This window comes from Pseudorasbora parva, chromosome 13 (assembly GCF_024679245.1).
Source record: "Pseudorasbora parva isolate DD20220531a chromosome 13, ASM2467924v1, whole genome shotgun sequence".
NCBI lineage: Eukaryota > Metazoa > Chordata > Actinopteri > Cypriniformes > Gobionidae > Pseudorasbora > Pseudorasbora parva.
The window spans coordinates 21,121,277-21,137,170 of record NC_090184.1 but is presented as its reverse complement, the minus strand read 5'-3'; the positions used below and the strand labels follow the sequence as shown (position 1 = coordinate 21,137,170).

The 15,894-nt window shown below is 38.4% G+C and overlaps 1 protein-coding gene across 38 annotated transcripts in view; it reads left to right on the top strand.

Annotated features, from left to right (window-relative positions):
- The window catches only part of rimbp2b (RIMS binding protein 2b), a 200,214-nt gene that overhangs the window by 127,996 nt on the left and 56,324 nt on the right, over positions 1–15,894 (top strand). For 32 of the 38 annotated variants that reach the window (XR_010897538.1, XR_010897541.1, XR_010897540.1 and 29 more), the window contains 4 exons: positions 1,516–1,638; positions 6,416–6,520; positions 11,325–11,375; positions 11,904–11,924. Coding sequence is in view for 30 of the 38 variants with exons in the window: in XM_067413427.1 (XP_067269528.1) it covers positions 1,516–1,638; positions 6,416–6,520; positions 11,325–11,375; positions 11,904–11,924 (300 nt within the window). In the remaining 8 variants the exon portion in view is untranslated. Of the gene's footprint in view, positions 1–1,515; positions 1,639–2,102; positions 2,228–6,415; positions 6,521–11,324; positions 11,376–11,903; positions 11,925–15,894 lie in introns of those variants that run through there. The other 6 variants (XR_010897542.1, XM_067413457.1, XM_067413456.1 and 3 more) reach the window with 2 other exon arrangements.

Genomic DNA, 15,894 nt, shown 5'->3' with positions numbered 1-15,894 from the left:
ATACCGGTAAACACAAGTGGCAACAATCAAATACAAATGGAGAATACAATATCATTGATTGAACACAACCACTCAAAACTGATTAAACCTTTTTCAAATGATGAGACACAACCAATATATGTACCGTGTATTGTAGGCTGTACACTGTACAATGAACAAATTGTATGGCCCTGAAAATTGTGCTGAACAGTACTGACTGCTCAATGGATTTTGACTGGTTGCAGGTTCATATCAACAAAGAACAAGAATTACAGTATCACAGAGACAAAGGACAAGTTTGTGAGATGCGGGGTACAGTACTGTAATAATCAGCCCAATCTAATGGAAATGCATATCTATAGCATTCATTTATTTATCGTACGATTTATATGCAAAAATACGTTTTTATGTGCATATGTTACACAGTTTTTGTGTGCATGTGATACGCAATTTATAACGTGGTATGTGCACGCACTCCACACAACTAAACCTACCCAAAGGGGTGACAATACAAATCATATGCGCGTGGCTTATAAATCGTGCAATAAATACAGTACGTGCTATATATATGCATTTCATGAGAACCAGTTGGTAAAAATAGGGGTACAAGCAGGAGGAAAAACTAAAAATCGCAAAGCAGACTAGTAATTTCTGATCAATTTTGAGCTACTATGATAGAACATGTTTTCATTCATCAAAAGACAGAAATGACAGAAAAATATGATATTTGTTATGAGATTAAAAATGTACTTCTCCCTGAGAACTGTTTTGAACAATGTGCTTTCTATTTTTTGGTGTATTGTTTACTGACTGCTTTATAGTGTTTATCATTTTGATCACATTGTTTATGATTCGAGAGCAGTGTTTGATTTTGAACACAGATAAAATTGTTTAGAGTCCAAGATTTTGTAAATAGTGCCTGAAGACGAGGTTTTGTTTTGCAAAAAATGGACAAAATGGAGCAAGGTTTCAGAAATAGCGTTTTGGCAGTTGAGAAAAACTGTAAACTTTCATCTTCAGTAGTTGTTATGAAATAAATTAAATAATATACAACCTATTTTGTTTTGCCCTTGTGACATTAATAAAACTAAAATCACACTTAATTAATTTTTTAATAAATGCAGCCTAAAGAAGAGAGAGAGAACCAGAATTTAAGAGGGGATCATGCCCTATTTGATTCAAACTGAATTCAAACCTGTGATTTGCAGAAGTACTAGTGTGTCAAACACGTGCACAAAACAAAAGGCCACATATCAGCCATGTTGTTTTATTTCAAAATGTTAAAATGTCATTTTAATGTTTATTTTAAAATGTTTTTTTTTTTTTTTTTGGGCAGGATAGAATGACCTTTCACCTTTCTAACAGAGTTCTGAGTGGAAACAGTGTAAGCCTGAAGACATTCTTGTTTAATCTCTCTCTCTCTCTCTCTCTCTCTCTCTCTCTCTCTCTCTCTCTCTCTCTCTCTCTCTCTCTCTCTCTCTCTCTCTCTCTCTCTCTCTCTCTCTCTCTCTCTCTCTCTCTCTCTCTCTCTCTCAGGTGAAAAGTGAATATGAACAGCTGCAGGAGGCTCTGTACACTGTGACAGTGGAGAGAGATTGCGCTCTGTTGGAGAGGACTGAGCTCCAAGGCAAACTGGAGAACCTAGAGCAGGTGCTGAAGGTGAGAACCAGCCAGACTCATCCGTGTAAATCACATAATAAAAAGAAAAATAACAAGTTATAGAAAAATAAAATCTGTCTGTCCGTCTGTCTGTGACTATTTGTATAAAATAATGTCACAATATTGAGCCATTTCAGATCAAAGTGTTATAATTTAGGATCAAGAAATAAAAAGTATGATGTGGAATTTTTTCTCACTGGTTACCTGATATATACCTTCATATATGTTGACTGAATCTAGTCGTCAAAGTCAACAATGACAGAGGGAAAATGTTATAGTGCTTTATGTAGAGTGAATTGTGTTAGTATACAAGCTCATGACAGTTGTTTCAGGAAACCCGGCTGGCCATGTTAAAGGGCAATTTAGATCCTGACCTCCGCTTTCATCTGTTTTCAAATCTTTTTTCTCCCCTTGTACTCTTTTATGGCATCACAGGATTGTTTTTTTACCTTTTAGAGCTGTCATACACCCTCAAAGTGTGGAACTGTGATCGACTAGGAGTCCTGGAGCGCCCTACCCCTCCCCTAACGTCTAACCCTCTCCTGCCCCTTCCCTGTCCCTGCCACCTTCCATATTTTTCATTCATCAGGTATATCTAAAGACTTTACAGAAGCCAACACTAACTGAATGTGGACCTTTTGACTGAGTACTAACAACTCATCTGGATGCTCTATGTGTGTTCTGAATGGTCAGCCAGCTATGGCACTGCGGAATGCGTTTGTGCATGACACAACAGTTATGCACAATTACACCCTCCTCTCACAAAATAAACTAACCCAGCTCTTCTTTTGAATGTGAGATAAACTCTGTTAATATTGTTTAAAAATATGCAGATTTTTTTATATATTTCAGTTATAAGGTGACAGTTTTGCTAAATGTACAAGTGTGAAATATGTTGAGAAAATGAAGGAAGCAACTAAACGAGTAGCATCATGAGTCTAATAGATGAGTCTAAACTTATAAAATATCATTTGTATTCTATGGTCATATTTGGAAGCTGGAACAGTGTAATCATTATATGATGATAATGATCATTGTGCAATTATGACTGGGCAACTGTTAATTTTTCATAAACTACTTTTAACATACTGATGTATTTTAATAACCATTCTGTGTTATTACGCAGCTGTTTAGGGAGGAAAAAATGGTCACAAACCAAAAATAAGCATGTGAGTGAGTGAATGGGCAAGTGAGTGAATGTGTAAGTAAGCGAGTGAGTGAATATGTGAGTGAGCGAGTGAATGTGCGAGTGAGTGAGTAAGCTAGTGAGTGAGTGAGTGAATGAGCGAGTGAGTGAATGAGCAGGTGATCGAGTGAGTGAATGTGAGTGAGTGAATGGGCAAGTGAGTGAATGTGTAAGTAAGCGAGTGAGTGAATATGTGAGTGAGCGAGTGAATGTGCGAGTGAGTGAGTAAGCTAGTGAGTGAGTGAGTGAATGAGCGAGTGAGTGAATGAGCAGGTGATCGAGTGAGTGAATGTGAGGGAGTGAATGTGCAAGTGAGTGAGCAAGCTAGTGAGTGAATGAGCGAGTGAGTGAGTGAATGAATGAGCAGGTGAGCGAGTGAGTGAATGTGCAAGTGAGTGAGCAAGCTAGTGAGTGAGTGAGTAAATGAGCGAGTGAGTGAATGAGCAGAGGAGCGAGTGAGTGAATGTGAGTGAGTAAATGTGCAGGTGAGTGAGCAAGCTAGTGAGTGAGTGAGTGAATGAGCGAGTGAGTGAGTGAATGTGAGTGAGTGAATGTGCAGGTAAGTGAGCATGCTAGTGAGTGAGTGAATGTGCAGGTGAGTGAGTGAATGTGCAAGCTTGTGAGTGAGCGAGCGAGTGAATGAGCGAGTGAGTGAGTGAATGTGAGTGAGTGAATGTGCAGGTGAGTGAGCAAGCTAGTGAGTGAGTGAGTGAGTGAGTGAGTGAGTGAGTGAGTGAGTGAGTGAGTGAGTGAGTGAGTGAGTGAGTGAGTGAATGTGAGTGAGTGAGTGAGTGAATGTGCAAGTGAGTGAGCAAGTTAGTGGGTGAGCAAGTGAAGAGTAGAGTGAATGAGTAAGCGAGTGAGTGAATCTGCGAGTGAGTTAATGAGTGAGAGTGAGTGAGTGAGTAAGCGAGCAAACAAGTGAGTGAGTGAATGAGCGAGTGTGCCAGTGAGTCAATGAATGAGTGAGTTGGTGAATGAGCAAGTGAGTGAATGAGTGAGCGAGCAACCGAGTGAGTGAGTGAATGAGTGAGCGAGCAACCGAGTGAGTGAGTGAGTGAATGAGTGAGCGAGCAACCGAGTGAGTGAGTGAATGAGTGAGCGAGCAACAGAGTGAGTGAGTGAGTGAGTGAGTGAGTGAATGAGTGAGCGAGTGAGTGAGTGAGCGAGCAAACGAATGAGTGAGTGAATGAGCGAGTGTGCCAGTGAGTGAAAGAATGAGTGAGCGAGTAAGCGAGTGAGTGAGTGAATGAATGAGTGAGTGAACAAGTGAGTTAGCGAGCAAGTGAGTGGATGTGCAAGTGAGTGAGTGAATAAGCAAACGAGTGAGTGAATGAGCAAGCGAGTGAGTCATTGAGTGAGTGAGTGAGTGAGTGAATGTTCGATCATATATGCGAGTGAGCAAGCTAGAGAGTGAGCAAGTGAAGAGTAAGTAAATGAGTGAGCGAGTGAATGAGCAAGTGAGTGAGTTGAGTGTGAATGAGCGAGTGAATGAGCGAATAAAAAAGTAAATAAATAAATAAAATATTTAGCTGTTAAAATGATAGGTTATTTAATAAGTAAAAAGTACTAGATTTGTATTAGATGCTTTAGTACTAGGCATAGAGATATTCACTCACACTTGATCAGATAAGCATAACATATTTCACACACAGTACAGTTTATTTATCCTCTGAAGGTTAGATTATTCTAACCTTCCTCTTTCCTGCACTCCTTTTTCATAGCAGCATGGAAAATCCCTCCTTTACCCTTTATCCCCTGTAACCCCACCTGTCACAAATGGAAAGAAGATTGCTAGGTTTGTCACTGTGTACTTTTAACAGGTCAGAAGAGCTTCTGGGGATGTTGCCGGGCAGTAATCGGCGCTGATTGAACATGCTGTGTTGTTTGCACACACCCTTTCATGTACAGAGCTGTGACCCTTAAGCCTTTTATTGATCATGCGAAGCTCCCTGGCTGTGCTTAGTCTGGCTGATTGACATGATGCTTCACTTCTGTTTTTGCTTTACCTGAAGGGGTGAAGCAAATGACATAAACCTGATTGATGACAACATTTTGCTCTTGTTTTCAGTGCTTAAAGGGATAGTTTGCCCAAAAACGAAGACTCTGTCATCATTTACTCACCGTCATATCATTTCAAACCCATATGCTGTTTTTATATATATATTTTTTATTAAAAGGACAATTTCTGAAGTGCATATCAAAACCAGGCAACAACAGTTTGTAGTGAACAGACACATCTATATCTCGCCACGTTTACTTAAGAATTATGACAACTTTATTTGACTAAATCTGAAAATATTTTAAAGAAACAGCCTATGGTTTTAGAGAATGACTTTATGGAATACTTTTTGGATGTACTGTTCCTTATCTGTTTTTTTGCTCAGTTTTTAGAAGACAACAAACAAGTGTACATATTCTCAAGGTGTGAACACAGTAAGGGGCCATTCACACAGAACGGGATTTTGCGTTTAAAGTCTGTATGAATGGAAGTTGCGATAGTCTTTTCTTCCCTATATCATCATGTATATCTGAGTGAAACAAGAAAAAATGCTTCTCAAACAAGAAAAAATGTAGGGCGACTTTATTTTGTCCATCAAGAATTGATTGGATGGTTTGTCGGTTGTGATTTTCTATTGATGTGATCTTATGTGTGACAGGTTGTCCTGAGGAAGTGGAGGGAAAGTTATTTGTTTTTAGATTATGAGGGCACATAAGTTTTACATAAATACAATAAATACTGCAATATTCCATTAAAATATTCCGTTTTGATTTCATGGTGAATTTATAAACGCAAAGCCAGTGGAATAAAACAAAATGCAACATTGAAGACGCTTTTTAGAAAGTTAAACTTGAAACATGAGCGCCACAATTTTATGTGACTGTGTCATTTGTGAGACGATGCATGATGTAAGTCCAACAGATAAACGTATATTTTTACATCAAAAAACTATGGAAAAGCAGCGCAGTGAATGTAAAAACTCAAAGTGTGTGAATGGCCCCTAATTCTCAAGTGCTCAAGTAAGACAGTAATCTGAAGCGTTTTGATCAGATACTACAGGATTAGAAGGGATCTCTGTCTTTGGTGCTCCTGGAGACTGATGATCTTTTATAAGCTGATATAAAAAGAAGGTCTATCAGTCCAGGGACTCTTTGTTGAGTGTTAAGACCAGCTAAGAACTGTGTGGCCTAACAAGTTTTTAATGGAATTATTTCACCCAAAAATGAAAATTTTCTTACAGTTCAATACAGTTCCAAGTCCATACCGTGTGACTGTATGCATGTATCACAAAAAGTAGTTATCTAACAGCATGTCCAAGCTGTTTTACAATGAAAGTTTCATGGCTGTCCCTGGTCCTCACCCGCCTTGATTGCATGGAAAAAAAAGCAGTTTGGACATTCTTCTTAATATCTCCTTTTGTGCTCCACTCAAGAAAGTAAGTCAACTTGAGGGTGAGTAATTAATAGCTGCGTTTTCTTTTTTGGGTGAACAATCCCTTTAACAATGATTGATGGTTGCTCTCATTCTGTCAGTGTTCATCCTTTGCAGAGTTTTCTCTCACCTTCTGCTCTTTCTTCTCTCTTTCCCAGCATATGCGAGAGGCTGCAGAGAGGAGGCAGCAGCTAGAATTAGAGCATGAACAAGCCTTGGCCGTCCTCAGTGCCAAGCAGCAGGAGATTGACCTTCTGCAGAAGGTGAGAGGTTAGGGTTTGCAACCACACCAAACCATAGGATCGAGCTCAAGCACAGACTAGAGTGTACAAGACCTTGGGTCATGCATAAGGCTTCTGGTATCTGATTAGACTCATCAGTTGAGACCGAATTTTGGTGATAGACGGTTTTACATGGTTTCAGTCTGGTCATAAATGGTTTAGGGGGTGATTTTGGACTGGTAATATGTTTTTTTTTTCATAATTTAAGATAGAAACTAGTTCTAGAACAATAAAAATCTTTACATAGAAGGTATTTTGAAAATATAAACTATTAAAGGGTTAGTTCACCCAAAAATGAAATTCATTAATGACTCACCCTAATGTTGTTCCACACCGTAAGACCTCCGTTCATCTTCAGAACACAGTTTAAGATATATATTTAGTCCGAGAGCGTATCTAAGTGTATGCACACTTTACTGTCCATGTCCAGAAAGGGAATAAAAACATCATCAAAGTAGTCCATATATGACATCAGTTAGTTAGTTAGAATCTCTTGAAGCATCGAAAATACATTTCGGTCCAAAAATAAGAGAAACTACGACTTTATTCAGCATTGTCTTCTCTTCTGCATTTGTTTTCAAACCTCAAATAAAGATTCAAACGGTCATGAATCAGCGTATTGATTCATGATTCGGATCGCCAATGTCACCTGATTTCAGCAGTTTGTCAGTTTGCCACGTGATTCGAATCTACTTTGGTGATCTTTTTATTACCTTTCTGGTCCTTCTGGAAAGGGACAGTATACTGTGCATATGTTTTCAATGGAGAGACAGAATCTCTCGGACTAAATATAAAATATCTTAAACTGTATTCCGAAGATGAACGGAGGTCTTACTGGTGTGGAACGACATAAGGGTGAGTCATTAATGAAATAAAATTTAATTTTTGGGTGAACTAACCCTTTAATTTCAGGTAACTTGATGTCATATTCCACTTATTTCTCTTTTGAATGAAGAGAAAAGGTGCTACTGTGTCACCACCCAGAGTAAATTACTCTCTAATGAAATGAGGCAGAGCAGGTGATCAAACTTGACATTTTCTTCAGAATGCGAGAACATTGTCATCCGCTGACACGTTTGAGTTATTGTCTTTATTGAATGGAGCACCATGATTACAGAGGAGAATAAACAAAAGGGGAAACGACACGCACATGCACACACACATACACACTTGTACTCATCAGAAGTCAAGACATTAAGAACGCAGTTCTGTTGTTCTAAAGGTCTATCTCCATACATGTTTCTGAAATGTTTTAACATGCTGTGATGCTGCAAAGGCTGACACTCAAACAGATGTTCCTCTATTCATGTGGAACTGAAGGCTGTTTTGCACAGCTGCTGAGAGTTACAATAAATGACCCTACAATGCACTGCATCGCATCAAAAGTCTGTTGCCTAAAGCTTATTCAACCAAACCGAAAAGGAATATTTTCATATGCATTTTATAGTGTATGGCAAATTTCCATCAAACTGAACTAATTATATAATATATTATGAACTCTGAGTAAATGCATTTAATAAAATAGTTTTAAAATAAGTAAATAGTGTATTCTAAAAAAAAAATTGCTTTTAAATGAAACAATTTAATAAAATACAAAACAACTACATTTGCTTTGGCAATAATTCAAGACATTGATATGCCTAACAAAGTTAAAGATATTTAAATTAATATAAGTTTGGCCAAAAATGAAGACTCTGTCATCATTTACTCACCATCATATCATTGCAAACCCATATGCTGTTTTTTTGCTCAGTTTTTAGAAGACAAAAAACAAGTGTACATATTCTCAAGGTGTGAACACAGTAAGGGGCCACACACAACAGGATTTTGCATTTAAAGTCTGTATGAATGGAAGTTGCGATAGTCTTTTCTTCTCTATATCATGACGTATATCTGAGTGAAACTGCTTCTCAAACAAGTGGTCCATGGTCCAAAAATAAAATTGATTATCGATTCTTTCATGGGTTTTCTACTACATATTTCAGTAAGAGACATCATTTATGTTATATTAAGCCATATAAGTCTTAACACCAGGGGATCCCTTTAACGTGGATGAAAAGCGTTAAAAAAACTACAAACATGACAGATGTGCGAGTTAGACGGTTAAGTTGAGGGGTTTAGATAAAGGTTTGAATGACCACTATCAGTATTTAAAGGGGTACTTCAGCACTGGGAAGATGAATCTGTATTTAAACTGGATCATCAATGTAGTAGAAATGTGATTTTTTTTTTTGAATTTGGTGCCTTCTAGACTGAGAAAAGACAGAAAATGTATTTTTGTTTCATGGGGATGAAAGACTACAATTCCCAGAATGCTTCGCTGCCATGTAAGGCCATTCCCAAAGCCACCGTGACTGAGTTGGAGAAGACACTACAATTAAAAACTGAACGTGTCTGTTCAATATAATGAGTGAGTCACCGCGCGAGTATCACAACACTGAGCACTAACTGCACGAGTCAGATAAATGAGCTGATGAGCTCTCATGGTGAGAGCTGAGGTAATCACGATTACACTCGCGGCATACATTCACAACACGAGTTCAGTCTGGCGCGTTTCAGTTCATGCCTTTGCAAGCTTAACCTCTTATAGAGGAAAATTTATTAATTTGATCAAAATTAATTTGAGAAGTTAAAAGACTTACATTGCTCACCATAGCTCTGTTTAAATGAGTGCCTGTAGCTGCGAGCTGAGCTCTGAGTGTGATCTCCATCCCCCATACACGGGTTCAAAACATGCGGAAATGGCTCCCTCTGCTGGCTGTAGTCTTTAGCCTTCGGCCAAACATTCCTCCTATAATGCAAATATCGTCAGTTTGCGTCACAGGAGGAATTTTTCCAGAAATAAAATGCATAAATCTCTTGTCTCAGGGGGATATGAGAGGGGAAAGCAATATCATTTGAATATACTCCAGGGTTTCTACTGATACAAAGCCATATGCTAATCGCTGAAGTAACCCTTTAACCTGACAAAAATATATTTATTTAGTGTTGTCCACATTATATTTCACCTGCAGCAGCATTGTGAGCTTTTGTAATGACATCTTTAGCCATTAACTTTTAAATGTGTCATTATATTTAAACTGCAAACATTTGGAGAGTCTCTGCATTAAAGACCAACACATGGCAAATCAACGTGCTACTATATTTCTCTCCGATACGGTAGGAAATGAAACTGAATGTGGAGGATTTGAACTGTGACAATGATTGACAGGGCAGATAAACGGTGACGGGATGTACGTAACTAAGCGATTAAGTCTGTTAAAGATGGCGAAGTAGTATGTCCCGAAGCTTGCATACCTTTCTGCAAAATCTCAAAAGTATATACTTTTTCTTCACAAAAAGAGTACATACTTTTAGGACGTAGTATAAGTAGGCGAATTGGGAGTCAGATGCTGCGTCCCAATTCGCCTACGTATACTACATCCTAAAAGTATGTACTCTTTTTGTGAAGAAAAAGTATATACTTTTGAGTGTGTAGCAGAAAAGTATGCAAGCTTTGCCATCTACTTCGCCATCTTTAACGGACTCAGTCGCTTAGTTACGTCCATCCCGTCACCGTTTATCTGCCCTGTCAATCATCGTCAGATTCGTCACAGTTCAAATCCTCCACATTCAGTTTAATTTCCTTCCATATCGGAGAGAAATGTAGCCACACGTTGATCATTTGTTGGTCTTTAATGCAGAGACTCTCCTCGTGTGTTTGCAGTTTAAATATAATGATGCATTTAAAAGTTAATGGCCAAACGTGTCATTTCAAAAGTTCTCAATGCTGCTGCAGGTGAAATATAATGTGGATAGCACTGAATAAATATATTTTTGTCAGGTTAAATACTGATAGTTGGTCACTCAAACCCCTTTATCTAAACTTCTCTACTTAACCGTCGGACTCACACATCCGCCATGTTTGTAGTTTTTTAACACTTTATCCACGTTTGTAGTTCTAATCGAATCCTCGTCCAACTCGCAATGAGTTGTGGGCAATATCAGCCGTTAAGAGCGTGCGTCGATCTGTACTTCGAATTCTGACTGGAAATAGTAGACCATCCGGGTATGTTTGGAATACTCTTTTCAACATACTACGGTTTGGGACATATTAATTCTATTTTCGAGTACTATGTAGTATGGATAGTATGTAAATTGGGACGTAGGGAGAGCCTGAAAGCGTGTGCCTCACGCAAAATGCGCAACAGTTGGCAACTGTTTTCTTTCTCTGTGTAGTTTTGTGTTGCAGCGACAGGATGGCAGCAACAGAAGACTGAGATAAGACCTGAACTTGAACAACAGCACAAACTCATTCGGAATATTTTCAAGGCATAACAGCTCTGGTCTTGTGATGAAAAAGTCGATTGTAAATGAAAATTAAGAGAGATTTTATCTTCCTTTTTTTTTTTAAATGCAAAATATTTTAGTCTCGTCCTCTTTCTCGTGGATTTTTTTTCGGGCTCAAAAAATCAAGCCTGACCCTACCCGAGCCCGTGCACGTTGTTTCTGTGACTTTTTGGGTGAACTATCCCTTTTAAAAAGACCTAAAAATCATCAAAATTCCATCACTGGACTGTTCTGAACTCGCAAGCAATACATTTGGAGCTAAATACCTTTGAAAATGCAAATCTGAGATTTGGAGCAGCTTGTAAAAGATGATCTGCCAGTATAGAGAGATATAGGAACATATAGGAATATTTCTGGCATTAACTTTCCAGAACTTTCAGTAACTTTCAGTCACTGAGCATCTCAGTGACTGATTTGGTATTAATGATGTAATATATTATTTTTGTGTTGTTTATAGGCTCAGGTTGAGGCTAAGAAGGAACATGAAGGTGCCGTCCATCTGTTAGAGGTGAGTAACGATGTCTTCTCATGAGTGTTAGTGCATGTATATGTGAGTGTGCAGATAAGCATGCATTTTAAATCGTTTCTTGGCTGACTTTTAAAGTACAGCACATTCTACATGCGTCATCATGTATTTCTCATATTAGCCAGAAATCTGGCTACCATATGAGTCACATCTTAGCTTACACCTTTTTATTTTGAGTTATTCAGGCAAATGTATTAAATAAACTAATAAAGTAAGTTATTGTGTAAATATCCTTGATTATTTGATGTTTTAAACTAATGTACATCTCTCTGATGCACATTTTATGATTTATGTGAGATATTCAGCTTTGTTCTTTTCATTCATTGCTGCCATTAATTGGCAATTAAGGGGAAATGTGGTTGGGGGGGATTGTATGTTGGGTCTTTGTGACTTCTGAAACTGAAGAAATGCTTGTGTGTGCAACTGTGATTTGTTTGGTTTCTTACATCTCTTGTCACTATGTTACTGGTCTTTTTTGTTTGTTTGTTTTTTTGTTTTTTGCATATACAGAATCACTTGGACAGCATGCAGGTATTTTCGAGTTACTTCTCCTCAAAGTTTTCCCTCTCTTCCCCGTGTGGCTCATTGGGGTAGTTCCTGTCACCTCGTTTAGCTGTCCTGTCAATTACTGCTCATATTCATGATTGATATGTAAACATTTTATCAATATCTTTGATCTATCTCTCCATAGATCAAATTATTGAACCAGTTTTAGTAAAAACCATCAATCTTCATAATCATTTTATACATACCTGACAAAAGTTGTGTTTTATAAATGTTTAAAGTATAAAAACAAGGTCACATTTTGCACATTTTTGTCTTTAAAGCCAAACTGCTTTTTATTGCATACATGTATGTATATATATATATATTAGTGCTGTCAAATATGGAGGGCCAAATTACAAAAAATTGAATCATTAAATAAATGTTGAAATTAGGGATGACCGTGAATTGTGGAAGATGCGATGCATCGATATGCCGAGCCGAATTCGATCACCGATCTCACAGTCGAATCTTTGCGGGTGTTATGAAGCAAGGATTATACCATTTTGGCAATATGGGGGTGCTCAATATTTTAAAGACGTGGCGCAGCGCTGAGCTTCGCGTCTGGTGTGCGACCCCTTTAAGGGCGCTGGGCTTCGAACCTCGCTGAGCTTGAAGCCACGCCGCAACCTTTAAAATTCAAACACAAGTGTACACACACCGGTGGCGGCATTCAGTGCCTCTTCGTGGGGACCCAGGAAGTTGTTTAAAATCCTGCCGTGCCATGCACAGAGTGCCATTTCTAGGTTTTATATTCAATTTATATTATATTTCCCTCAAATCGTCAATGTACTCATTTAACCCTGTGCTACAAGATACACTCATCGTGCAGCTCTTCTGTCAGAAGTCGATTCAAAATGGATGAGAATATATATATATATATATATATATATATATATATATATATATATATATATATATATATACACACACACACACACACACCTAAAGGATTATTAGGAACACCATACTAATGCTGTGTTTGACCCCCTTTCGCCTTCAGAACTGCCTTAATTCTATGTGCCATTGATTTAACAAGGTGCTGAAAGCATTCTTTAGAAATGTTGGCCCATATTGATAGGATAGCATCTTGCAGTTGATGGAGATTTGTGGGATGCACTTCCAGGACACGAAGATCTCGTTCCACCACATCCCAAAGATGCTCTATTGGGTTAAGATCTGGTGACTGTGAGGGCCATTTAAGTACAGTGAACTCATTGTCATGTTCAAGAAACCAATTTGAAATGATTAGAGCTTTGTGACATGGTGCATTATCCTGCTGGAAATAGCCATCAGAGGATGGGTAAATATTTTCAGTCTTCAACTGTCCAATTTTGGTGAGCTTGTGCAAATTGTAGCCTCTTTTTCCTATTTGTAGTGGAGATGAGTGGTACCCGGTGGGGTCTTCTGCTGTTGTAGTTTGTGCGTATTGTGGCTTCAAAAATGCTTTGCTGCATACCTCGGTTGTAACGAGTGGTTATTTCAGTCAAAATTGCTCTTCTATCAGCTTAAATCAGTCAGCCCATTCTCCTCTGACCTTTAGCATCAACAAGGCATTTTTGCCCACAGGACTGCCACATACTGGATGTTTTTCCCTTTTCACACCATTCTTTGTAAACCCTAGAAATGGTTGTGCGTGAAAATCCCAGTAACTGAGCAGATTGGGAAATACTCAGACCGGCCCATCTGGCACCAATAACCATGCCACACTCAAAATTGCTTAAATCACCTTTCTTTCCCATTCTGACATTCAGTTTGGAGTTCAGGATATTGTCTTGACCAGGACCACGTGATTGGTTGATTTGATTAGATAATTGCATTAATGAGAAATTGAACAGATGTTCCTAATAATCCTTTGGGTGAGTGTATATATATATATATACACACACACACACACACACACACACACGGTTGTCAACATGTCACTCAACAATAGTGTCTACTATTGCTAATACTATCTTAGGCTGTGCTGTGTAGTTAACAATATCTTAGCTCTGTATCATGCTTGAAGAAAAATAAATTCGGTCTCTATTTGCACTTTCAATATTGAGAGAGTGCTTTGATTATGGTTGCACTTATTATTTGTACTTAATATCTGTAATGAATTTGGGGAAAGAAGTTCAGTTGGGCGGTCAAAAGTTCATAAAAAAAGTTAAGTCAAAAGCTCATAAATCATCTCGTCTCGTGAGCTAAGTGTTTCGTCACACTACTAATATATTTATATAAAACTCAAAAAAAAAAAAAAATAAGAGACCAGAGCTGTATATACAAAATATGTATAATAAACGATATACTTCAACATTTATTTAATGATTTAAATAATGATTTTGAGTAATTTGGCCCTCCATAATCAAATGATTAATCACATCAAAATAAAAGGGAAAAGTATTTGAACACCCTGCTATTTCGCAAATTCTCCCACTAAGAAATCATGGAGGGGTCTGAAATTGCCATCGTAGGTGCATGTCCACTATGAGAGACATAGTCTAAAAAATCTTTAAAAAAAATCTAGAAATCACAATGTATGATTTTTGAACTATTTATTTGTATGGTACAGCTGCAAATAAGTATTTGAACACCTGAGAAAATCAATGTTAATATTTGATACAGTAGCCTTTGTTTGCAATTACAGAGGTCAAACGTTTGCTGTAGTTTTTCACCAGGTTTACACACACTGCAGGAGGAATTTTGGCCCACTCCTCCACACAGATCTTCTCTAGATCAGTCAGGTTTCTGGCCTGTTGTTTGAGCTCACTCCAAAGATTCTCTATTGGTTGAGGTCTGGAGACTGGCTAGGCCACACCAGAACCTTGATATGCTTCTTACAGAGCCACTCCTTGGTTATCCTGGCTGTGTGCTTCGGGTCATTGTCATGTTGGAAGACTCAGCCTCGACCCATCTTCAAAACTGAGGGAAGGAGGTTGTTACCCAAAATGTCGCAATGCATGGCACCGGTCATCCTCTCCTTAATACAGTGCAGTCGCCCTGTTCCATGTGCAGAAAAACACCCCCAAAGCATGATGCTACCACCCCCATGCTTCACAGTAGGGATGGTGTTCTTGGGATGGTACTCATCATTCTTCTTTCTCCAAACATGTTTAGTGGAATTATGACCAAAAAGTTCTATTTTGGTCTCATCTGATCACATGACTTTCTCCCATGACTCTAAATCATCCAAATGGTCATTGGCAAACTTAAGACGGGCCTGGACATGTGCTGGTTTAAGCAGGGGAACCTTCTGTGCCATGCATGATTTCAAACCTTGACATCTTAGTGTATTACCAATAGTAACCTTGGAAAACGTGGTCCCAGCTCTTTTCAGGTCATTGACCAGCTCCTCCCGTGTTGTTCTGGGCTGATTTCTCACCTTTCTTAGGATCATTGCGACCCCATGAGGTGAGATCTTGGATGGAGCCTCAGTCCGAGGGAGATTGACAGTCATGTTTAGCTTCTTCCATTGCCTAATGATTGCTCCAACAGTGGACGTTTTTCCCCAAGCTGCTTGGCAATTTCCCCGTAGCGCTCCCCAGCCTTGTGGAGGTGTACAATTTTGTCTCTAGTGTCTTTGGACAACTCTTTGGTCTTGGCCATGTTAGTAGTTGGATTCTTACTGATTGTATGGGGTGGACAGGTGTCTTTATGCAGCTAACAACCTTAAACAGATGCATCTAATTTAGAATATATATAAATGGAGTGGAGGTGGACATTTTAAAGGCAGACTAACAGGTATTTGAGGGTCAGAATTCTAGCTGATAGACAGGTGTTCACATACTTATTTGCAGCTGTATCATACAAATAAATAGTTTAAAAATGATATACATATGGTTTCTGGATTATTATTTTTTGGAACTTCTTAATTATTGCCTTAATTATTATTATAAAGGTGGAAATGAGAATTTTAATGCTTTAGCTATTTTCCTACAGCCATTTTCTATATTGTGAAGCTCAACAATCTTTT